This window comes from Grampus griseus, assembly GCF_964374135.1.
Source record: "Grampus griseus genome assembly, chromosome: 15".
Lineage (NCBI taxonomy): Eukaryota > Metazoa > Chordata > Mammalia > Artiodactyla > Delphinidae > Grampus > Grampus griseus.
Window position 1 is genome coordinate 63,344,308 of NC_139009.1, and position 26,926 is coordinate 63,371,233.

General features: G+C 39.3%; 1 protein-coding gene across 1 annotated transcript in view; it reads right to left on the reverse strand.

Moving 5' to 3' along the window:
* Window positions 1–22,914, reverse strand: part of M1AP (meiosis 1 associated protein) — a gene marked incomplete at both ends in the record, with an annotated part of 76,597 nt that extends 53,683 nt beyond the window's left edge. Inside the window, 3 exons of the mRNA XM_082672757.1 lie at window positions 1,996–2,164; window positions 3,094–3,279; window positions 22,675–22,914. Of these exons, the coding sequence (XP_082528883.1) occupies window positions 1,996–2,164; window positions 3,094–3,279; window positions 22,675–22,914 (595 nt within the window). The remainder of the gene's footprint in view (window positions 1–1,995; window positions 2,165–3,093; window positions 3,280–22,674) is intronic.
* Window positions 22,915–26,926: the final 4,012 nt, after the last annotated feature.

Genomic DNA, 26,926 nt, shown 5'->3' on the forward strand with positions numbered 1-26,926 from the left:
TATAATTAAATGCTAAATTGTGTTGTGTAGACCACAGGCTACGTGGTTGTTCTAAGGAGAGGAAAATCAATTCAGTAGTCATGAACCTCAATTAGGCCTTAAAGGATGGGGAGGATTTGGTTGGAAGAGGATAAGGGGAGGAATTCAGAGGAAAGAAGGGGGAATTCAGAGGAAAAGATTACTACAAGTGGAGGGATGGAAATAGAAGCACAGTCAGTGAGGAGACTGCCTTGAGAAAAGCAGAGGGTGTGTAGTAGCTGAGAGCTCATATACCACACAGCAAGGCTAGTTACCCTCCCGCCCCAACCAGAACAATGTCAGTGGTCCATGATGCTGGAAGGATCCACATGTGTCAGAATTTGATGGGAAACACATCCTTAGTTACCAACCCCCTAACCTAATTAGGGCATGAAGGGAAGAGTGAGGTTATTTATATGGAACCAGGAAGAGATCAATGGTATCAGAACAGTGGACACCTCCAGGTGTGTATAACCTTGGAGAAGACCAATATAACCAGAAAGAACTGACAGAGGGTGAACTGTAACTTGACTGTTGGATAAATTAAAACCAGTCAAAAACCTTTTAAATGCTGTAATTTGAGAATCTCTACTTGATCTCCTGACAAAAATCTTCTCATAAATTTCCATTGCTTTAGCATGAAATCTAAATGTCTTAGAATGGTTTAGGGCATATATGGACTTTCTTGATCTAACCCTTGCCTACCTTTAGAGCCTTACTCCTGCCTCTGCCTGATAGGCTCCTGACATAAGGAACCATGGGCTCATCTCTGAAAGTTGATTTATCTTGATTTCTCATGTCCCTGGGTCTCCTTTTTGAGTCCCCCTTTCCTCTTCCTCTGCTTGGTTAATTCCTATTTGTCCTTTAAGACTCAGTTTGAATATTTTCTCTTCTAGGAAGTGTATGATTACTGGTGATTTATGGGGGATTTATTAGCAGAGATCTGAGTGCCAGTAGTTACTGGGTTGGGGTAGGCGGGCTGGGGACATCAGGGCTGGGAATCCAGTGACTCAAAACCCATTCTGGGGAGGTAGGAGGTAGGCAGGGCACATATGAACCGAGACTATAATCCCCTGGCACATGTTCCATTGTTCCATCAAACTTCACTTACAAAACACTGATTAAGAATTTCAAGACTGCAACCCAAAAGCATTAAATCCTAAGCATAGGGGCTTTCTGAATGCAGGGCCTTGTGTGACCGCACTGGTCATAGGCCAATGAAGCCAGCTGTACATATAAGTCTCTTCATACAGCATTGGTTATGATAGCAAAATGTAATAAACCAAATTATTCATTAATAAGCGATTAAACAAACTATGGTCCAACCACAAAGTAAAAAAAATCATGTATCCAGTAAAAAACGAGGAATGTCTATAGATACTAACATAGATAGCTGTACAACATGCGAAGAGGATTACAGAATATTATGTATGTCATGATCCCATTACAATATAAAATATTTCTTCCTATTATCTATCTATCTATCTATCTAATGGAGCATTAAGAGTGATACCCCAATCTCTTGAGGAGGAAGGAATTTTTACTTTTTATACCTATATTTCAGGTTTTACATTAACATATATTGTTTCTAAATTAAAAATATGATTAAAAAATTAAACTCTAACATGTAGAAACACCTGTCTGAATCACAGTGAAATCTGTTGGCTTCATTTCATTTAAGAACATAAAAGACCATGGAAGAGATTTCCCTGGTGGTCCAGTGGTTAAGAGTTCCCTTTGCAAAGCAGGTGGTTCGATCCCTGGTAGGGGAGCTAAGATTCCACATGCCTTGCGGCCAAAAAACCGAAACATAAAACAGAAGCAATATTGTAACAAATTCAATAAAGACTTTAAAAATGGTCCACATCAAAAAATCTTTTTTAAAAAAAAAAGTCCATGGAAAATAATCTTCCTGATCTGTAAAAGACTACTCATTAAAATCTTACCATTCTTTTTACCTTTTCTTTTAATTCTTACCGTCGTTGCTGGCCTCTTCAACAGGGGATGCTGAGTCCATACATTCTAGGACTCCCTTTGTGATCTCAACCACCTGAAGTCTCCTGACCCTGACTATGTCTGTATCTTTCAATCCTTCCTCCAATTGTTTGACCACCTCTTTTCCAGGCTGTGAAGTCAGAACAGTAATCTGGAAATAAATAGAAGAATCAACGTGTCTACTTTCCCTGATGTACAGAGGTTAGAATGTAACAGGTTAGATCTGGAGGATTAAACACCCCAGAAATCTGTGGTAGTGGCTATTGTCTTTAGGGCAAAGAAAAAGATTTATATGTAATTTGCAAATCAAATTTCATTTGACATATTCTGGTGCGAGAGGTCTGGTGGGACAGATCATCACAAGACCCTGCCAAACAGGCTGAACCTACCCCAGAAAGTGACCAATGAGAAGCCATCCCTGTGTTTTAGTTTTAGTTTTTCTTTTGGTCGTACCGCATGCAGCATGTGGGATCTTAGTTCCCCAACTAGGGTTCCCCGATTAGGGATTGAACCCGCACACCCTGTATTGGGAGCGTGGAGTCTCAACCACTGGACTGCCAGGGAAGTCGCCCACTGTGTTTCAGTTTTTAAGACTGCTTGAATCATTGACAGTACCCCTCTTGCTCAAAGTGCTTTGATTTCTTGAGGATACAAAGGAAATAGAATCCTTAAATTCCACTCATTAAACGTGTACTAAAGATCAGAGAGCTTATATGCTCTTTTCTCACAGTGGTACTTCCATGTAGATTTCTCTCCTTGCTCAATCTGAATCTGGGTTGAACTTGAAACTCTGGAAGGCAAGTATTAAATACATGCAATTCTCTTTTGTACTTAGACATTTTTAATTGATGAATAAGCATGCAGATGAAAGCATAATTATTTTTAAACTCATTTGTCTGATGCCTGATGTTACTAGAGACTGAATGTGTTTTAACTCACAGTCACTCATGTACCCAATGGAGTATCTAGTCATGACTTTCAATGTGAATGAAACAGAGAACAACAGAAGGATGACAAACAATGAAGGATCCAGATGGACTGAAATGGGAAGATGAGTTAGTGTCCTAAGCCATCTTTTACCTCCAGGGAAGTGTAGGTCAGAGCTGCACTTGTGGTCATGTGTCCGCTGTACTGTTTGAACTGCTGGAGCCCATCCTTTATTGCCAGCTGCAGAGAAGTGGCTTGTGGTCTGAAACAACCTTCTCTTTGCAATATGCGGAGTTCTGAGATGCAGGCCTGCAGCCTAGCAAAGTTCCCTTTCACTTGCTGCAGAGAAAAATGAATCAAAGATGCAAATCTTTAGTGACTCACGTTTCAGATTAACTGGCAGTCTAATTTCATTATCAATTACTCCTCAAGAGTACTTCCTGAAAATCTGTTTATTTGACCAAGATCTATGGAATGCCTATTATGTTCTAGGCACTGCACTAAAATATTCCCTAGACCAGAGGAAGGAAAATTTTTAGCCAAAGGACTTTGATTATGTGGAATTACTAGAAACAGGAAAGAATGTGTTTTAACTCATTCACTCACCCAAAGGAAGGTTCAGTTGTGACTGCTTAGTTTTACTTTGGGGTGGTCTGCAAATTGGAGGCCTAGCAGCGTCACTCTTAGACATTATCTTCATTTCTCAGTCAGTCTAGGCACAGTGAGCTTCTCTATTCAAGAGTGATGTTTTATCAGAAATGAGGATTTTGATCATTTTAGAAATGATAAGGTCCTACCTAATCTTCCCCTCAGGATCACTTTGAGCAGAGATGCTTGGCTTAGTCTGCAGTCAGGTCAAGGAGCCAACACGTAAATCTCCTGGCTCTCCTCACTTTCCTTCACAAAAACTTGTTCTCAGGAAGTAATCTAATCTAATCTGACTCTAGATCGATGTTACGTCTTCTAAGAATATATGCATTTTGAATAAATGTGGAATTAAAATTTGTGACACTATTTGAAGGAATTCCAAGCATCAATAGCAGGTGGGGGTGGAGTGGGGAGGAATTATATTTGGGATAAGGAAACTTTGCTGATCAAAGAGCAGAATTGAGCAATATTTGCAAAATGCACATAAAATTCATGAGCATGTTACTTTGCTTACATGCTCCTCTCCATGAATCTCTGGGAAAAACACAAGAAATAGTATATAATTCTTACACAAAGAAAACTTGTAATCTAGATAGGAAGATAAGAAACCTACTCAAGTACAGACTAGTAGCCTTTGAGCATTTCTTTTCATGTACTCCCTAAAAGAATATGAAAAATGATATACTCCTTTATACGTTTTTAAGTTGACATCTAGATTTTAAGTAAGTACGTAGTTGTTAAGGATATAACTTCCAGCATATTTAAATATCAATATTTCAAAATAAAACTATACCACTACTCTTTAAAACATAATCCAATAGAATCTAAATATCATAGGGATTTGATACTTGCATTATTCAATTAAAAAAGTACATGAGCAAGCTCTTTTTTCTTTTTAACAGATGGAAATGAATATTATTCATTTTTCTCCTTGAATTCATATTTCCCTTTCACTTTTCTCATAGAGTTTTATCATAATGTAATAGAATTTTTTGGTTGGCAGTTTGTTTTTTTTTTCGGTACGCAGGCCTCTCACTGTTGTGGCTTCTCCCGTTGCGGAGCACAGGCTCCGGATGCGCAGGCCCAGCGGCCATGGCTCACGGGCCCCGCCGCTCCGCGGCACGTGGGATCTTCCCGGACCGGGGCACGAACCCGAGTCCCCTGCATCGGCAGGCGGACTCTCAACCACTGTGCCACCAGGGAAGCCCCGGCTGGCAGTTTTTTATTGATCATCTTATCATACTTCTCTGTGTCAAAAATATTTACATGTTGTAAGATTTTAAAATTTCCTATGACTATAGGCTCTAATTAATAATCTAGATTGAGCTATTAAAATTATTGCTCATATACAATTGATCAAAACAACATATATATTACCTATTTTGATAATTATTGGCATTAAGCATAAACTTTAATTAAAAATGCATCTCAATGGCATGAGCATGTTGCGTTCTTTTTTCAATTAGTTAAGGTATGTGTGAATAAATTACTGATTGAATGGCACCAACATTCCGTATTAATCCTATTCCTATTTTCTAGGAGGTTTCTAGTGCTGAGAACCATTGTCCTGATAAATATAGAAGTCAATCAAATTGTCAAACTCATTCTGAGCTATATGCCAAAAATTATATAGGGATATAAATACTAATAAAAATTACTTTAATGATCAGCTGCTACTCAGTTGTTTGTTTTTCAAGATTTTTTTTGATATGGATCATTTTTTAAAGTCTTTATTGAATTTGTTACAATATTGGTTCTGTTTTTTTTTGTTGTTGTTTTTTGGCCACGAGGCATGTGGGATCTTAGCTCCCCGACCAGGGATCAAACCTGCACCCCCTGCACTGGAAGGCGAAGTCTTAACCACTGGACCACCAGGGAAGTCCCTCAATTTAGTCTTCCTTCAATTTTGTTAAAATTGGACATCACCTGGTTGCAAAAGATTTTTTTTTTTTTTTTTTTACTGTACACGTGCCTCTCACTGTTGTGGCCTCTCCCATTGCGGAGCACAGGCTCCGGACGCGCAGGCTCAGTGGCCATGGCTCACGGGCCCAGCCGCTCCGCGGCATGTGGGATCTTCCCGGACCAAGGCACGAACCCGTGTCCCCTGCATCGGCAGGGGGACTCTCAACCACTGTGCCACCAGGGAAGCCCTGCAAAAGATTTGTAACCCAATCATAAGTCCTTTACTTTTTTACATTGATGCCAATATTTTGAATTATTCCTTGTTTGGTGCCCCTGCAAGTTTTAAAACCACATGGCAATTCATCACAGTAAAATTCATAGTGGGTGAAAGATTTGTACCTCTCACCTCTTCCTTTTTATTTTGGATTTTCTTTGTGAAGTGGAAGAAGGGTAATTGTGAAAGGGATGGTGGGAATGATGAAGTAGTCTGACACTCTCATCATAGGCATAATTAGTCAGAGAAATTTTAGAAAAGAATACTAGTGGAAATTGAGGATCTATATATCAATTCTTTAAAATTATATATTCCTGTGTACTCTGGGAAGTCTTATAGCCCTAGTGGTATGTGTATCCCGGTTGAAAGAGACTGTTACAGACTATTGATACTTTAGAGATTTAGAAAAAGAAAGGTAAGTGTTGGTGGAAAGGGGGTGAGATGGGGCTGAGAATTGAAAGGGTAAGATTTGTAAAAAGAATACAATATTTTATGTGTTTATGTGTGTGTGTTGGGGGATTGGTAGAGAGGCTGAAAGTTCAATACAAGCATCTATGGAGGTTGAAAGTGAATATAATGTGTCAGAGAGGAAGAGGAAATGTGCCTGACAAGAGTAGAGGATGCTTGTTGAAGAGTAGTGGGCATTTTAGTTAAAGAAGTACTAGTCTTGGTTAAGGTTTTAGATCCAAATAGACTTGAGTTCCAAACCTATCTCTTCCTCTTACTGACTATGAGTCCTTAAGCTAAAATGTCTTCAATTAGAAACTGGGGACAATGGAAATACTTATCTTACAGACTAACTATTAAATGACTTAGTTCATGTCACACAGTATGTACTCAGTGTTAGCTGTGGTTATTATTTTTTATCACTATCAAACCCTAAAAGCACTTAAATCATTGCTGATTAAACAGAAGGGGTTTGTATTGACTTAATGGCCCTATTCTACAACTGACAAAAATAAGTGGAAAAAAAATAGTATCTATGTAAATGACATAGGTCCATTCAGTCATCCATTTTAAAAAACATTTATTATTATGTGCTTATGATGTACTAGGTACCTAAAAAAAGACATAATTCCCACTTTCTACTAACTTACAAACAAGTGAGATAAATAGCCTCAGAATAGAAAGGGATAAGAGTCACACTAGAATGACATTTTCCAAAGTATGTTGACAAGTTATTGTCTGTCTATCTCACTAGAATATAAGCTCAATATAATAATATACTAAAGGAGGAATCTGATCTATCTCTTCATTGCCAGGTCTGCAGGGCCTAGGACAGTACCTGGAACACAGTTTTATTAAACAAATTAGTTTTGAATAAATGGTAAATGGATGCACATATAATAAGTTTTAGGGGGAAGAAAAATATAAGTTAGAAAATATAGGCATTCTCTGTACTGCCTTTGCAACTTTTTGATGAATCTAAAATTATTCAATAATGATAAATTTATTGAAAAAATAAACTAGGAAAATAGTAGGAAAAAAAGGATACTATCTTCTGGTAGGGAAGGCCTTTGGAAACATGACAACAAAGGTAGGAAACCATAAAGGGAAAAATGAAGAGATCTGACCACATTAAAATTTTCTGTTAAGTAAAGGAGAATATGAATAAAGTTAAAGACAAAAAACAAACTGGGTAAATATTTGCAATGTATAAGATTAGCATGACATTAATATTCTTAATATGTAAAAAGCACCTACAAATAAACTAGATATCTGAAACACACTCTTCTACCACCTAACAGTATACATACTAGATAAAACACAAATATCTTTTATATGCATAGTTGAATTCATAAGAAATTAAGGGAAATCCCCAGGAACCAAAGTGGGGACAACAGGAAACTACAGTGTGAGATAGGTATAAAAGCCTTGGCTTTACTTGTTGATCTTGGGAACCTAGGGCTTTGTGTTGTAAAGGAGAAGGAGACAAGGCCTTAGGCCCTCATAAGGAGTAGAATTGGAACTGCCATCCTGGCTCAAAGTTAAGACCATTCAAAAGGTTATTTTCTCAGTGAAAAGGTGGGCTAGAAAGAATCTACTCACTGGTCAAGGGAGGCGACAATGAAACTTAAGTTATGTGAACTCTGAGTAGAAATGAGAAAGAAATCACTGCTGGGACCTAGAAACCATATATCTCCCCTCATGTGGGTTTGGGATTTGTCTTTATCTGCAGCGTCCAGGAAACCCTAATTTTAAAACATAACTTAAAGTGGTCCTGGGTTGATAGCACCTCAGGGCACCTGACTCAAGCAAACATAAATCCTTTCTAGAGGTATACACCCTAAACTCAGGCCCCACAGAATTCTCACACATTAAGATCAGCTTAAGGTAAGCTCATAATCCAAAATTACAAAATCAGTGAGGAAACCAAACATTATGAGAGAGTCTGCAGAAACAACAAACAGGAGAATTAGAATACCAACAATTTCAGATATTAGAATTATCAAATATATTTAAGTACCTTTAAGATGTTTAATGAAATAAAAGAGAGATTCAACACTATGAACAAAGAATTAAAAAACTATGAAAAAAGGACCAGAAAGATTTGAACATTACCAGGGTAACTGTACACTGAAGTAAAGGGGATAATCAGACATTTCAGGGTCTACTGGACACTGGCTATGAACTGACACTAATTCTAGGAGATCCCAAACATCATTGTTGCCCACTAGTCAGAGTAGGGGCTTGTGGAGGTCAGGTGATCAACGAAATTTTATATCAGGTCCAGTGGGTCCCCAAATGCAGCCTGTGGCTATTTCCTCAGTTTTAGAAAGCATAATTGGAATAGACATACCTAACATCTGGCAGAATCCCCACATTAGTTCCCTGACTTGTGGAGTGAGGGCAATTATGGTGGGAAAGGCCAAGTGGGAGCCTCTAGAACTGCCTCTACTTACGAAAATAATAAAAGTAATACTGAATTTCTGGAGGAATTGCAGAAATTAGTGCCACCATCAAGGACTTGAAAGATGCCGGGGTGGTGATTTCTACCACATCCCCATTCAACTTGCCCATCTGGCCTGTACGGAAGACAGACGGGTCTTGGAGAATGATAGTGCATTATCATAAACTTAACCAGGTGGTGACTCCAACAGCAGCTGCTGTGCTAGATATGGTTTCATTGCTCGAGCAAATTAACACATCTCCTGGTACCTGGTATGCAGCTATTGATCTGGCAAATGCCTTTTCTCCACGCCTGTCTATAAGGTCCCACAGAAGCAGTTTGCTTTCAGCTGACAAGGCCAGCAATACACCTTCACTGTCCTACCTCAGGGGTATATCAATTCTCCAGCCCTATGTCATAATTTAGCTCACAGAGATTTTTGACTGCCATTCCCTTCCACAAGCTATCACACTGGCCCATTACATTAATGACATTATGCTGAGTGGACCTAGTGAGCAAGAAGTAACTTATTGGTAAGACATTTGTATGCCAGAGGGTAGGAAATAAATTTGACTAAAATTCAGGGGCCTTCTACCTCAGTGAAATTCCTAGGGGTCCATTGGTATGGGGCATGTTGTGATGCCCCATCTAAGGTGATGAATAAGTTTGTTGCTTTTGGAGTAGAAGAGAGCATCTAAAGGTCAAACTGCTTTTTATACAGATGTTCAACATCTTTCTACTTTTAGCTCTACCTTCATTCTTACCTCCAGAAGTACTTGATTTTACCAATTCCCAAGGCTTTTGAGAACTTGGTGGTTTAAAATGCTTTCTTCCTTGGGTTTCCCACTACTGGCTTAAGATTTAGCTCTCTTGGGACTGCTAAGTCAATTGTCACTTTTCACCTGTATTATCGTTTCCAAAATTTTGTTGAGATTTCTCTTCTCACATTCAACAAGCATTCAAGATTCAAAGGTTACAAAAAAATATGTAGAAAAAGTCACCTTCCTACTCTTGTTCTTTAGCTAACCAGTACTTTACTGGAGGCAATCAATATTACTAGCTTATTGGGTATCTTTCCAGAGATATTTCTTTACATGGAAGAAAATATAAATGATAAACTTGATCTTTCTTCTTACCAAAATAGACCAGATTATGATACTCTTTCGTATCTTGATTTTGTTGCAGAGTAAATCTGGGTAATCGTTACATTCAATATATAAAAAGTGTCTTAATTTTTATGGCTACATAGTATTCCATTAATGGATGGACCATAACTTTATTTAACCAATTCCCTATTAATTAACATTAGGTTGTTTCCAATCTTTTGCTACTTCAAACAATGCTGAAATGAATAATCTTATACTCAAATCATTTTTGCACATATGAAAACATATCTGTAGAATAAGTTTCTAAAAACAGACTTGTGAGACTTCCCTGGTGGTCCAGTAGTTAAGACTCTGTGCTCCCAATGCAGGGGGCCCGGGTTCGATCCCTGGTTGGGGAACTAAGATCCCACATACTGCAACTAAGCCCATGCACTCTAGCGCCCATGCGCCACAACTCGAGAAGCCCAAGTGCAGCAATGAAGATCCAGTGCAGCCAAAACAAAACCAAACCTATTAAAAACAGACTTGCTAGGTTAAAGGGTATGTAAATTGTGATACCAAATTGCCCACTATAGAAATTGTGTTAAAATATATGCCCATAAATGGCATATAAGGGTGTCTGCTTCTTTATATCCTCATAAACAGTATGTCATTAAACTTAAAAAAAAAAATCTTTGCCAGCCAAATAAGTGAAAAATAATAGCATCTCAATGTAGTTTTAACTTGCATTTCTTTTATAAGTGAGACTGAACATATTCAATGTTTCAGCATCATGTGTATTTCCTTTAATGAAAACTGTGTACATAATTTCTCACTATTGATTGTTGGTCATTATCATTATTGATTTCAAGGAAATCTTTATGCGGTTAGGGAAATTAACCCTATGTGATATAGAAGCAAATATTTTTCCTCATATTGTCAGTTGTCTTTATTTTATTTTATTTTATTTTTGTGGTACCCGGGCCTCTCACTGTTGTGGCCCCTCCCGTTGTGGAGCACAGGCTCCGGACGCGCAGGCTCAGCGGCCATGGCTCACGGGCCTAGCCGCTCCGCGGCATGTGGGATCTTCCCGGACCGGGGCACGAACCCGTGTCCCCTGCATCGGCAGGTGGACTCTCAACCACTGCGCCACCAGGGAAGCCCTGTCAGTTGTCTTTAGATTTTACACACAGTATTTTTTTTTTTTTGGCCAAGTGTATATTTTCTATTTTCTATATTTATTCAGCTGAATTTATTAATCTTTTATTTTTGGAATTTTGGGTTTTGTGTTATGATTAGAAAGGCCTTTCTTACTGTTACATTTTCCCCCATGGTCTGTATGTTAATTGTTGATTTATTGCCTCTCAGCTCAAAATTCACCCTTCAGTATATCTCTGCAATAATGGACAGAATTCTACTTTAAGCCTTTCTCCTTTACAGTAATCATGATGTTAAGTTTTCTGAGTAGAGTGTACTGGAGGGACATTGCAGGAGGAAGGTGCACTCCTGCTGAAACCAGTGGGGTATGAAGTTACCTGGTAGTGCTCCACCCACATGCCCAGAACTTGCTGGCCCTTGGTGTTATGGACTGAATGTTTGTGTCCCCTTAAAATTCATAAGTTGAAGCCCTAACTCCCAATGTGATGGTACTTAGAGGCAAGGCTTCTGGGACGTAATTAAGTTTAGATGAGGTCATGAGAGTGGGGCCTCCATGATGGGACTGATGCTCTTAGAAGAGGAATAGACACCAGAGCTCTCTCTTCATGTACATGCACTGAGGAAAGGCCATGTGAGCACATAGCAAGAAAGCCGCTGTCTGCAAGATGGAAGAGGACTCTTACCAGAGCCTGACCAGGCTGGCACCCTGATCTTGGACTTTCAGCCTTCTAAACCTTGAGAAAATAAATGTCTACTGTTTAAACCAGCCAGTCATAGCCCGAGCTGACTAAGACACTGGGAACTTCTCAGCCCTAACCTGATCACCTGTCAGCTGTCCACTCAGCATGGACACTGCATGCTTCAGGCCTCCTGCCTGCACTGATGCCTGATTCCCTTTGCTCACCTGTCCCTCCCCTCAGTTTTGTCTCCTGTAGTCCTCCGAATGCTGCTGTTCTTCCAATACAGACACTGCTTACTCCAGGCCTCCTGCCCACATTGGCTTCTCCACTCTCTGCATGCCTACGCATCAGCCACTGTGCCTACACCTGGAGGGTTGCTTCCTGCTTTCCCAGTAGCCATGGATCAGCTCTGGCTTGAGCGAACCAGTGAACTTCTTTGCATCCAGTGAGCTGCAACCATATATTCTCCAACTGGGTCTAAACCCCAGCCTTGGGAAAGGGGTCCCCTTTCCAAGTTTGTCATTCTTTGAGATCTCTCCCTCAGCCCTAGCGTACCACAAAAAGCTCTCTTATATCTTATAATTGCTATATTACCATAGCTTAATATGTTAAACTATGTTAAAATACTCTATATACTTTTTCCTTGTTTAAATCACTATGTGGTTTCCATATCCTGATCGGACCCAGACTGATAGTCTGTTCTAGTACTTAGATATTTTCAATTTTTACATTTAAATCTTTGATCCATCTGCAACTACTGAGCCTGTGCTCTAGGGCCTGCAAGCCACAACTACTGAAGCCTGCACGCCTAGAGCCCATGCTCCGCGACGAGAGAAGCCACCACAATGAGAAGACCGTGCACCGCAACAAAGAGTAGCCCCCACTCTCTGCAACTACAGAAAGCCGGCGCGCAGCAACGAAGACCCAACGCAGCCAAAAATAAATAAATTTATTAAAAAAATTTTTTTTTTGGAATTTATACTGGTGTAAGCTGTGTGTATGACTCTAACTTAATTTCTTCCCACATGGCTATCTAGTTTGTTGAATAATTTTTCCAACTAATGTTAAATAGCATCATTATTATACACTAAATCCCCCCATGTATTTGGGTCTATTTCTGGACTTTAAATTGTATTATATTGCTCTGTTTTTTCAATTTCCAGTATCACACTGTGAATATCTGTTTAATATTTGAGAGGAAGAGTCTCTAGCTATTCTTGTTTGTTTTTTGTTTCTAATTTTAACTTTATTATCAAGATATCTAGTTCTTCTGTTAGAAATTTTACAGGGAATTGCATTACATTTATAGATTAATTTAGAGATAACTGACATCTTTCAGGTCTGAGTCCTCTCAAGAACTAATGATGTTTCATTTGTTCAAGTCTTCTTTTGTGTTTCTCAATAGCATTTTAATTCATATAAATCTTGCAAATTTATTATTATTTTCATTCATAAGCATTTATTTGATCATTTTGGTTATTGTGATGAGAACTTTTCTGCCATTTTAACTTCTGGTTTGTTGTTCTGGAATAATATAAAGGGTACTTATTATTATTTTTTTAAAAATAAATTTATTTATTTTATTTATTTATTTTTGGCTGTGCCTGGTCTTTGTAGCTGCGCGGTCTTTCTCTAGTTGCGGCATGTGGGGGCTACTCTTCGTTGTGGTGCATGGTCTTCTTATTGCAGTGGCTTCTCTTGTTGCAGAGCATGTGCTCTAGGCACACGAGCTTCAGTAGTTGTGGCACGTGGGCTCAGTAGTTGTGGCTCACGGGCTCCAGAGCACAGGCTCAGTAGTTGTGGCACACGGGCTTGTTGCTCCGCGGCATGTGGGATCTTCCTGGACCAGGGCTCGAACTCTTGTCCCCTATATTGGCAGGCGGATTCTTAACCACTGTGCCACCAGGGAAGCCCTAAAGGGTACTTATATCTGTATTAATATTTGTACCTGACCATTGTCATGAATTCTTTTGTTGTTTTAAGTAATTTTCTAGTCGATTCTTTTGGGTTTTCTAGATATATTACCATTAATCTGCAAATAACGATCATTTTATCTTTTTCTTCCTTATTTCTTTTTTTTTTTGGCCATGCCGTGGGGCATGTGGGATCTTAGCTCCCCGGATCAAAACCGCGCCCCCCTGCAGCAGAAGCGCAGAGTGTTTTTTAACTACTGGACCACCAGGGAAGTCCCTCCTTTCCTTGTTCCTATATTCTAACTTCTTTTTTATGTGTGCAATTATATCAGTGAAAATCTCTAAAATACTGTTAGATAACAGTGATGATAGTAAACTTACTTGTCTTACACAGGAATATATTCAGTGTCTTTTCATTAAGTAAGATCTGGTTTTTGACTTGTCATAGACATACACTATGGGAATAGCCACCTGTTCGTAATTTTTAAAGTTTTTTTAAAAGAAGATTGGAGGGCTTCCCTGGTGGCGCAGTGGTTGAGAGTCCGCCTGCCAATGCGGGGGGCGCGGGTTCTTGCCCCGGTCCGGGAAGATCCCGCATGCCGCGGAGCGGCTGAGCCCGTGAGCCCTGGCTGCTGAGCCTGCGCGTCCAGAGCCTGTGCTCCGCAATGGGAGAGGCCACAACAGTGAGAGGCCCGCGTACCGCAAAAAAAAAAAAAAAAAAAAAAAAAAGAAGATTGGATGTTGCACTTTATTAAACACCATTTTTTAAGTATGTATGGAAATAAACATGATAATATTTTTCTTAGATATATTAACATAGTAAACTATATTAATAGATTTCAATACTGCACCATTTCTGCATTCCTGTAGATGATTTTTAAAATATGAGCTGGATCCTATTACTTTATTTGGGATCCTAATACTTTATTTGGGATGTTTAATAGATAGTCATAAGTGAGACTGGTCTGTAGTTTTTCTTTCTGTGTAATGTTTGCTGGATTTTAGGATCAATATTACATTATCTTCACAAAAATAATTTGGAAGGATTTTTTTTTCTTTCTGTGGTATAAAATGGTTAAAAAACTTTAACAATCTGTTCTTTAAAAGTTTGGTATTATTCCCCTGCAAAACCATTTGGTTCCAGTACTTTATTTTGGGGGAGGGTAGTTCTTTCATAACTTTCCCTATTCCTTTTATGGGAAATGGCAGGTTTCTCTCTCTTCTGAATTCACTTTCGGTAATTATATTTTCATGGAGAATTATGCATTTCACACAAGTGTGGTTACTTTCTCCTTATCTTATTTTGGGTATATGTGCCTTTTCCTCCTGCCCTTTTCCAAAAACTAAGTTAACTAATGGCTGATCTATTTCCTATTTTTTCCCCAAAGAACAAATTTGGATTTATTCATTTGTTCTACCATTTTCTATTTTCATATTCACTACTGTTTGTTTTTATCTTTATTATTTCCTTCCTTTAGCTTTCCTTAAGCTTGTTTTTTCTTTTCTTCTTGAGTTGCTTGCTTCATTTATTTTCAGTTTTCCTGGTTTACTAATTTAAAATAATGAAATTTGTATAGTTTAAAGATATGAATTTTTCTCAGCATTAACTTTTTTATATCACATAGGTTCTAATATGTAGTGTTTCATTATTATTATTTTCTAGATATACTGCAATTTTTGCCTAATTTCCTCTTTGATTCAAAAGCTATTAAACAGCTTAAAAATTTCCAGGTGGTAGTGACTTTTTGTTCTGTATTTGCTATTTATTCCTAGTTTTATTGCATTGTATTCAGAGAATGTTGACTGATCTACTTGTACTTTTTGTAATTCATCAAACTTTTGAGGTTTATTTGTGGCTTAACATATGGTCAACTTTTGTGACTATTCCATGAGCACTTCAGGAAGGTGCAGATTTCTTTCATACATATAATTATATTTCTTTAAAAAATGTTGATACTATGTTATTTGGTACACTGGTATTCAAAACTGATATATTTTCAATAGACTGTCCCTTCAACAAGCTCTCTTACTGAATATATTTCTTGTGCTCCTCTTGATAATTCTCTGCTCTTCTCTGCTTTGTGTCCTAGCATTAAAGTGCCATTCTTAGTCGTGTTTAGTGATTTTTGCTCTAAATTCAATGATGTTTGATATTAAAATCATGCTTTTTGTTTTTTTATTATGGGGGTGCACTTGCCTAGTATACCTTTGCCCTTCCTTTTATTTTCAACCTTTCTGAATCACTTTGTTGTAGTCTCTTCTGCTGAATACAGCAGAATTTTGTTCTGCAATCAAATCTGTTTTAAAGTACTTTAATAGGTAAGTTTAGTTATTTTTAGTTATATTATTTTAAGGTATACACTGTTTTCATAGCTTTTGAAAAATCACTACACTGTGTAAATTTGTTTGCTCTATATATGTTTTCCTTGTCATAATTAGAAAGGTTTGTATTTGTTTTAGGGGTTATCTTTATAATTCCATGTTTATATAATTCCCCTAAGTTATTTCTTTAATATCCATTAATGAGAGATGAAAATCTCCACTATACAATAATAAAATTTGTATATTTCCTTTTCTTACTCTCCCCACCCTCCTGCAGCACTCAATTACAGTTTATTATCTTTTTTTTTTTTTTTTTTTTTTTTGCGGTACGCGGGCCTCTCACTGCTGTGGCCTCTCCCGTTGCGGAGCACAGGCTCCGGACGCGCAGGCTCAGCGGCCATGGCTCACGGGCCCAGCCGCTCAGCGGCATGTGGGATCTTCCTGGACCGGGGCACGAACCGTGTCCCCTGCATCAGCAGGCGGACTCTCAACCACTGCGTCAGCAGGGAAGCCCAATATATTCTTATTATTTGCCACTTTTAAATGATTCTATTGAAGGTCTGCTAGTAAGGATAAGAAAATAAATGTAATAGGCAAATTAGACCACTACTGGTCCTCAAATACCATTGTAGATCACATATGATTTAAATAACTTCTTTGTTCTCATGAAAAGGTAAAAGAATTGGTAAAATCCTCACAGTAATGGAATTTTTCTGAAACTGCTTTGAGAGATTAATCATTTTGGTCAAATTTATTTATATTAAGGGCACAAAAGATATGAAAGGAATTCTAATATTTTAATTATAATTCCTTTGTCAAGATTTCTCATAAAAAGTTCAGAATTATTTTATTATACTCATAAATTAAATATGAGGAGATAAATTGAGGTGTTCAACTTAGGCAAGATTTCCTACCTGCTGTCTTCCTCCACTTACATTTTGAGCTAACTCTGCAGATAGAAAACGTCAGATACTTATATAGGTCAGAGAAAATGGATTTAAGGTAATATTTTATTTCTTTAAACAAAGATTGGACTGTTCTATACATAAGGTAATGGCATTGTTTCAGTGATTTTCTTGAGCTTTTGACCATGGCTGAACTTACTGTTCGTTTGGATGGAAATTTTGGCTTGCAATTTTTCCTGAGTTACCAGAGGTTGTTTTTAGTCTAGAACTGTCTGTCTTTCCTAATGGAGTGAATAAGGGATCAGGGGTTCATCTAAGGCCAGATGTACTGAGGAGTACCAGAGGCACAGAACATAGTCAATTGAAGAAGGAAATGAAATCCTTTTACTTTTGTTTGGGACATGAGCTCATCTCCCCAAAAGCCTCCTATGCTGAATATCTTCATTTGCCTTTCCAGATCACTCTCAACTTTTCTTTACCCCTATTGCCTGACAGAAGATAGATATCACAGCCAAATGTGGTCATGGGACAGACATGCACAAGGAAAATGGCACAGTAGAGGAACATACTTGCTGTATGGCTGTAAACATCACTATCACTTTCACTCTGTCCTCAGTGTACTTGTAGGAAACTCCAGTTTTATGGAGTGAGAGTTATACATTTTGTTTATCCATTGACCAGTTAACAGACATTTGCAGTTCTGTTGTTTAGTGGGGACACATTTAAGATTGCTGTCTTTTGTTGGATTGACTTTTTTTTTCTTTTGGAATTTTTTTTAAAAATTATATTTGATATACAACGTTGTGTTAGTTTCAGGTGTACAGCAAAGTGATTCAGATACAGTTGTGTTAGTTTCAGGTGTACAGCAAAGTGATTCAGATACAGTTGTGTTAGTTTCAGGTGTACAGCAAAGTGATTCAGATACATATATATGTATACACACACACATATATATATTCTTTTTCAGATTCTTTTCCATTATAGGTTATTACAAGATATTGAATATAGTTCCCTGTGCTATACAGTATGCCCTTGTTGTTTATCTATTGTATATATAGTAGTGTGTATCTGTTAATCCCAAACTCCTAATTTATCCCTCCTCCCTTTCCCCCTTTGGTAACCATAAGTTTGTGTTCTCTGTCTGTGGGTCTGTTTCTGTTTTGCAAATTCATTTTGTATCATTTTTTTTAGATTCCACACGTAAGTGATATTATATGGTATTTGTCTTTGTCTGACTTACTTCACATAGAATGATAATCTCTAGGTCCATCCATGTTGCTGCAAATGGCACTATTTCATTCTTTTTTATGGCTGAGTAAAATTGTATATATATACCACATCTTCTTTATCCATTCATCTGTCGATGGACACTTAGGTTGCTTCCATGTCTTGGCTATTGTAAACAGTGCTGCTATGAACACTGGGGTGCATGTATCTTTTCAAATTAGGGTTTCCCCCAGATATATATGCCCAGGAATGGGATAGCTGGATCAAATGGTAACTCTATTTTTAGTTTTTTAAGGAACCCCCATACTATTCTCTATAGTGGCTGCACCAATTTACATTCCCACCAGCAGTGCAGGAGGTTCCCTTTTCTCCACAGCCTCTCCAGCATTTATTATTTGTAGACTTTTTTTGATGGCCATTCTGACTGGTGTGAGGTGATACCTCATTGCAGTTATTTGCATTTCTCTAATAATTAGCAGTGTTGAGCATCTTTTCATGTGCCTGTTGGCCATCTGCATGCCTTCTTTGGAGAAATGTCTATTTAGGTCTTCTGCCCATTTAAAAAATTTATTTATTTATTTTCAATATTGAACTGTATGAGCTGTTTGTATGTTTTGGAAATTAAGCCCTTGTTGGTTGCATCATTTGCAAATAGTTTCTCCCATTCTGTAGATTGTCTTTTCATTTTGTTTATGGTTTCTTAGTTTGATTAGGTCCCATTTGTTTATTTTTGCTTTTATTTCTTTTGCCTTGGGAGACTGACCTAAGAAAACATGGCTACAATTTAGGTCAGAGAATATTTTGCCTATGTTCTTTTCTAGAAGTTTTATGGTGTCATGCTTTATATTTAAGTCTTTAAGCCATTTTGAGTTTATTTTTATGTATGGCATAAGGGAGTGCTCTAACTTCACTGATTTACATGTTGCTGTCCAGCTTTTCCAATACCACTTGCTGAAGAGACTGTCTTCTCCATTGTATATTCTTGCTTCCTTTGTTGAAGATTAATTGACTGTAGGTGTGTGGGCTTATTCCTCGGCTCTCTATTCTGTTCCATTGAGCTGTATGTCTATTTTTGTGCCAATATCACGGTTTTTTTTTTTTTTAATTTGTTTTTTGTGGCTGCACCACATGGCATGCAGGATCTTAGTTCCCTGACCAGGGATTGAACCCGTGCTCCCTACAGTGGGAGTGTGGAGTCTTAACCACTGGACTGCCAGGGAAGTTCCCAGGCTGTTTTGATTACTATAGCTTTGTAGTATTGTCTGAAGTCTGGCGGGAGTCGGTGGGGTGGTTATGCCTCCAGCTTTGTTCTTTTTCTTCAGGATTGCTTCGGCAATTCTAGGTCTTTGGGGTTCCATATAAATTTTAGGACTATTTGTTCTTGTTCTGTGACTCTTTTTATCATTATGTCTACTTAATTTGATACATTAATAACGTTTTGATTGTTATCATGGTATATCTTTTTCCATCCTTTCACTTTCAATGTACTTTTATTGTATTTGAAGTTAGTTTCCTGTAGATAGGCTATAGTTGGGTCATGCCCCCACCTCCGCCAATCTCTTTTATTTATTTATTTATTTCCACACCGTGCAGCTTGTGGGATCTTATTTCCCCAACCAGGGATCGAACCTGGGCCCCTGTCAGTGGAAACACAGAGTCCTAACCATTGGACCACCAGGGAATTCTCTCTTTCTTTTAATTGGTGTATTAAAACCATTTACATTTTTAAAAATAAATTTATTTATTTTATTTATTTATTTTTGGCTGCTTTGGGTCTTTGTTGCTGCATGTGGGCTTTCTCTAGTTGCAGCAAGCGGGGGCTACTCTTCGTTGCATTGCATGGGCTTCTTACTGTGGTGGCTTCTCTTGTTGTGGAGCATGGGCTCCAGGTGCATGGGCTTCAGTAGTTGCAGCATGCAGGCTCAGTAGTTGTGGCTCATGGGCTCTAGAACTCAGGCTCAGTATTGTGGTGCATGGGTTTAGTTGCTCCACGGCATGTGGGATCTTCCCGGACCAGGGATAGGTGCCACCAGGGAAGCCCATAAAACCATTTACATTTAATGTAATTATTGGTATGTCAGCCTGTTGATTTATTTGTTGCTTTCTGTTTGTTCCCTCAGTTTTTCATTTCTGTGTTTTCATTTACCTATCTTCCTGTGGGTTAATTGAATACTTTCTTAGAATTTCATTTTGATTTATCTATAGTGTTTCTGAGTGTATCTCTTTATATAGATTTTTTAAGTGGTTGTTTTAAGTATTGCATTATACAAATACATTCCTATCACAGTATACTGGTGTCAATATTTTACCATTTTGAATGAAGTGTAAAAACCTTAATTTCCTTTAAGTCCTTTTATCCTCCCGTTTATAATGTAATTATCCTAAATAGTTCCTCTAAATACACTAGCATTAACAACCATATCAGACAATGTTATAATTTTTGCTTCAACTGTCAAATATAATTTAGAAGACTCTATAGAAAGTCTATTATCTTTATTCATATTTTATTCTTTCCACTCTTCTTTCTTCCTTCTGGATATTCCAAGAGTCTTTCTTTTATAATTTCCTTTCTGATTCAAGAACTTCCTTTAGCCATTCTGTTAAGGTAGGTCTGATGGTGACAAATTCTCTTAGTTTTCCTTCATCTGAGAATCTTGATTTCTGATTCATTCCTTAAGGATATTTTCACTGGATACAGAGTTCTAGGTTAACAGTTCTTTTCTTTCAGCATTTGAAAAATGTGATACTTCCTCTGGCCTTCATGGTCTCTAATGAAAAGAATCTATCATTACTTGATTGTTTCTCCCTTATAGGTAAGGTGTCAGTGTCCCGCTCTCAAGAGTCTTTCTTTGTCTTTAGTTTTTAGAATTTTGATTATGATGTGTCTTAGAATGGATTTCTTGGCGTTTATTCTGTTTGGGGCTCCACCAGCCTCTTGAATCTTTAGGTTTGTAACTTTTGCCAAATTTGGGAAACTTTCAGTGATTATTTCTTTAAATATTTGTCCAGCTCCACCCTCCTGTCCCTTTCCTCTTGGACCGTGATGACATAAATGTTAGCTCTTTGTTATAGTCTCACAGATCCCTGTGGCTTTGCTAATTTTTTTTTTCAAGTCTCTTTTCTCTCTGTTGCTGAGATTGGGTAATTTTTATTCTGTTTTCAAGTTCCTCTGTCCTCTCCATTTTTCCCATCCATAGTAGATTTTTGTTTCTAAAATTATGGGTATTGCATTTTTCAGCCTAAAATTTCTATTTGGTTTTTCTTTATGCTTCTATTTCTTTGGTGAGACTTTATATTTTTCCATTTGTGCAAGCATGTTCATAACTGCTTGTTGGAATATTTTTATGATGGCTGCTTCAAAAGCGTTTTCAGATAATTCTAACACCTGTGTCATCTCAGTGTTGGTGTCTGTTGTCTTCTGATTCAAGTTGGGATTTTCCTGGTTCTTGATAATCATGAGTGATTTTTTTTTTGTATTCTGGACATTTTGGGTATTATGCTGTAAGACTCTGGATCTTGTTTAAATCTTCTGCTTTAGTAGGCCTATTTTGACACTGCACCAATGGGGGAAGTGAAGTTTCCACATAATTACTGTCAGGTTGGGGTGTGACTCTATTTGGCCTCTAATTACATCCCAGAAGGGAGGGTGCCTTGTTATCTCTGGGTGGGGGTGGATGTTCAGGTGCCTCATATGCCCCCCCACTGACACCCTGGGGGTAGGTAAGCTTCACTACCATTAAGCTTTCCACTAGGAAAAATGTCCTAAAAGTCCTTGTTTCCCACTAGGTCTTCACTGACACCATCCTGCCTTGGAGATAAAAAGATGCCTCACTGCCACTTCCCACATGGCCTCCTCTGACACCACCTCAATAGGGAGGCGGAGAGATAGAAACCTTGTTAATGTTGGATGGGTTGGAGGGCGTCTAGGCTCCCACATGGCTTCCATGGACACTATGTGGGAGGAGGTCTTATTCACACCAGGTAGGAATTAAAGTCCTGGCTCTCCATGAGGTCTTTTCTGACTATCCCAACAGCATGGCTGCCTCAGGAAGAGGATTTACTAGAACCTCTGAAGTCTTTCCCAGCCCTGAGATTCTGAACTTTGTAAAGGGGAGAAAGTGAAGATCTGAATTTGTTTGAGGAGGAAAAGAGATAGCTGTCTATGTGTGAGAGAGCTTTGTAAAAGCATTGCCCTTAGCCCAGCCTTTGCCTTCTGAAACCCTAGGGGGAGTTTCACCTGAGTCCTATATGGAAGTATAGAGAAAAAATATTTCCATATTTCTGCACAGTTGGGGCTTTCTGAGCAAAAAAACCTGGAACCTGGGTTAAAGGAAAAGTCTTAGAAACTTAAAGGGAGATAGAGCAGCCAGAGACCTCCAAAGAAATTTAGAGATTTACTTCCCCGTGTTTACATTTCAAAGAGGGATGAAAGAGGTCAGTTCCTTATATTCCAAAGGACTGTAAATGCCAAATTTTCTCTCTCTCTCTCAGGAGTGGAGGTGGGGGGTAAGATGTGGCCTATATATACTCCCATATTAATAATTTTGGGTTTCCTCTTCTGCAGTACAAATCCCCCATGTGTAGGATGACATTGGGCTCTTTCTGTTGCCTGTGGGGTATTGGGTATGGGGAATGGGCACAGTTATTACTGTAAGAATAAAAACTGTGATCTCTGCTCCAGAAACCTCATATCTGCTTTCAGGATAAAATGAACAAGTAGATATACTCACCACAAAGGGGAGGATGCACTCGTGCTGATTTTGTACAATGTATAAGCTGAAGAGGGACATGCGGCTGGGGCCCATCAAGCTGCAGGCTAGAGAGAAAAAATTCTGCAGAGCCTCACAGAGGTTGGAGCAGAGGTCAGCCCAGGATGGTAGAGCGATATGCACAATGAGGAGCCTTGGAGGTTGCTGGTAAATCTGTGTGGAATTAGATGGCCTTTTACTAGTAGTTTGCCCATGATACATGGCAGCCAGACCAGGGGTGGAACTGTAGCCACCACTTAGATATTCTCTACACCTATAGGGAAGAAAAGAGAAATCATTGGCTTTCATAAAACTGAAAGTTGAAACAATGAACACAGGTCTAGGGGACTAAGTCCAGACAAGAGTCAAACTAGGTACTAACTCAAGCTTCTCTACGCTATCCCATCTTAACAGCTGCCAAGGGATCTAGATGTTTGCCTATAATGTAAGGCTGAGAATGCTTAGAGATGTTGAGTGGAACTAATCAAAAAGTCAAACTTCGGTCTCAAAGTAAGCTATCTGCCCTCATGACTCTGTTTATTTTTTTCTTTTTTTTTTTCCTGTACGCGGGCCTCTCACTGTCGTGGCCTCTCCCATTGCAGAGCACAGGTTCCGGACGCGCAGGCTCAGCGGCCATGGCTCACGGGCCCAGCCGCTCCGCGGCATGTGGGATCTTCCCCGACCGGAGCACGAACCCGTGTCCCCTGCATCGGCAGGCGGACTCTCAACCACTGCGCCACCAGGGAAGCCCCAACATTGTTCTTTACATGGGGTAAAAGGCAGCTCTCTCCCTTATATTGTCAAACATGACCAATTAAGGCACCTGATGTGTCTGGGCATAGTCCTAAGCAGCACCTATTTGTGATCCTATGCTCCCCACTTTTGACAAGAATGCCCACTTATTGGTGTCCCCCTGCAAACCGGTTAAATCTCGGCCTTGAACCACCAAAGGCCATCAAGTTACCCCCTTACCAAAAACCCTTCAATGGCTTCCAATTACACTTGGAACAAAATCTGAAATCCCTACCCTGGCTCCGAAATTCTGCATGTGTCTCCTACCCAACTCTCCATCCTCCTGCCATGCCCTACCTGGCCAACCCCCCCTCCCATCCTCCACCCTCCTAGCCCCTGGCGCGCCCTTCAGCTCCATAAAGGCAGCTGGCCTCTTGCTGTGGAAGAGCAAAAAAGATTTTCGTGGGCCCTTCAATTTCATTTCCGCCCCCCTCACGTAAGGAAAAACATAAAACAAAACCCCTTTTCTTCGGCCCTAAGGTTTCACTGTTTTCTTTCGTCTTCACAAGTTAATATATTTCACGCTCCCCCCACCCCCCCAAAGTGTCTTGGGCCCTCAGCACGACGCCTACGCTGCCTGACGGATTGGCCACCCAGCCCCCAGGCCCGGGAGAGTCGGCGTAGGAGACTCGGCTCTGCCGCTCCATCCTCAGAACCGCTTGCGGAAGGCGGGCTCGGACGCGGCGGACCTGGGCGCCCGGGCGTCAGGCCTCCCCGGCAGCTGCCCGTGTCTGCTCGCCAACACCCTCCCCGCCAACACCCGCTTGAGGGCCGGCCCGAGATCGCCCCAAGTCCTTCCTGCGAGGCGCTGCCCGTGGCCGTCCTCCCCGCCTGCGGCCCTCAGCCCTGCTCCTACCCTTTTCTTCGCGAAGGCAATGGCGCGGCTACCTGGCCCTTCCGGCTCTCCACGTCCGCCTGCACTGCGAGGGCGCCGCCCTCAGGCCGGGCGGCTCATTGCGGGCGCCGCCTCAGGGTCCACCTCAGGCTGCACCTCAGGCCCGCCTTCTTCAAGGCCTGGGTGCCAGGGGAACAACCCTTCCTTGGTGCTAAGGTAGAGTTTTGGATTTCTGTTGAGAATATTATGCTAAACCTGACATTTCGTCAAGCTACCCCTGCCCCATGAAGCATTCCAGTGGTACCCCCATCATGTTCCTGGGCTTAACCTTTCTCTTCCACGTCATTCATTCACTCATTCAGTCAGTCACTGTTTTTTTCTTCCAACTTTATTGAAATATAATTGACATACAGTACTGTATACGTTTAAGGTGTACAGCATAATGCTTTGACTTATATACATCGTGAAAGTTTTACCACAATAAGTTTACTGAACATCCATCATCTCACATAGATGTGAAATTAAAGAAATAAACAACATTTTTTTCTTGTGATGAGAGCTCTTAGGATTTACTCTCTTAACAACTTTCATATATAACATACAGCAGTGTTATTTATATTGTACATTACATCCCTAGCACTTATTTATCTTATAACTGGAAGTTTGTACCTTTTGACTGCCTTTATCCACCACCTCCCACCCCCACCCGCCTCCAGCTCTGGTAACCACTAATCTGAGCTCTTCTCTATGCGTGTGTTTCTGTGTTTTGGAAGTATAATTGACCTTCAACACTATGTTAGTTCCTGTTACACAACATAGTGATTTGGTATTTCTATACATTTCAAACTGAACACCACAATACATCTAGTTACCATCTCTCACTGTAGAAAGATATTACATAGTTATTGAGTATTCCCCACACTGTGCATTTCATACTTGTAACTCATTTATTTTGCAACTGGAAGTTTCTACCTGTTACTCTCCCTCACCAATTTCTTTCCATGCCCCCCACCCCCCTCACCTCTGGCAACCACCTGTGTATTCTCTGTATCTATAACTCTGTTTCTGTTGTGTTATGGTTGGTTGTTCATTTGTTTTTTTTTTAGGTTCCACATATAAGTGAAATCATAAAATGTTTGTAATTCTCTGTCTGACAATATTTCACTTAGCCTAATACCCTCTAGGTGCATCCATGTTGTTGCAGGTGGCAAGATTTCATTCCTTTTTATGGCTGAATAATATTCCATTGTATATATATGTGTGTGTATATCTATCTATCTAGATAGATAGATATCTATATATGGCATCTTCTTTACCCATTCATCTGTTGATGGGCTCTTAGGTTGCTGCCATATCTCGGCTATCGTAAATAATGCTACAATGAACATAGAGATGCATATATCTTTTCTACTTAGTGTTTTCATTTTCTTCAGACAAATACTCAGGAGTGGAATTGCTGGATTGTATGGTAGTTCTATTTTTTCTTTGTTGAGGAATCTCCATACTGTTTTCCATAGTGCCTGCACCAATTTACATTCCTACCAACAGTGTATAAAGGTTCTCTTTTGTCCACATCCTTGCCAACACTTGTTATTTGTTGTCTTTTCGATAATAGCCATATTGATAGGTGTCAGGTGACATCTCGTTGTGATTTCGATTTGCATATCCCTGATATTAATAATCTTTTTTAAAAAATAAATTTATTTATTTATTTATTTTTGGCTGCATTGGGTCTTCGTTGCTGTGCACGGGCTTTCTCTAGTTGTGGTGAGTGGGGCCTACTCTTTGTTGTGGTGCGTGGGCTTCTCATTGTGGTGGCTTCTCTATTTGTGGAACATGGGCTCTAGGTGCATGCTTCTGTAGCTGTGGCTCGAAGGCTCTAAAGCACAGGCTCAATAGTTGTGGTGCACGGACTTAGTTGCTCTGCGGCGTGTGGAATCTTCCTGGACCAGGGCTCAAACCCATGTCTCTTGCATTGGCAGGCGGATTCTTAACCACTGCACCACTAGGGAAGCCCAATATTAATAATCTTGAGCATCTTTTCATGTGCCTGTTGCCCATCTGTATGTCTTCTTTGGAAGAATGTCTATTTAGGTCCTCTGCTATTTTTTTTTCTCTGCCCATTTTTTAGCTGGACTGTTTTTTTGATATTGATTTGTATATTTTGAATATTATTCTCTTATCAGATATATTATTTCCAAATGTCTCCCATTTAGTAGGTGCCCTTTCTGTTTTGTTAACACTTTTCTTTGCTCTGCAAAAGCTTGTCAGTTTACTGTAAAAGCTTTTCAGTTTGCTGTAGTCCCATTTGTTTAATTTTGCTTTTGTTTCCCTTGTCTGAGGAGACGTATACAAAAAAATTGCTGAGATTGATGTCAAAGAGCATACTGCCTGTGTTTTCTTCTAGAAGTTTTATGGTTTCATATCTTATATTTAAGTCTTTAATCTATTTTGAAATTACTTTTGTGCATGGTGTGAGAGAGTAATCCAGTTTGATTCTTTTGTATGTAGCTATCCAGTTTTCCCAGCACCATTTGTTGAAGAGACTGTCTTTTCCCCATCGTATAGTCTTGCTTTTTTTGTCATAGATTAATTGCCCATATAAGT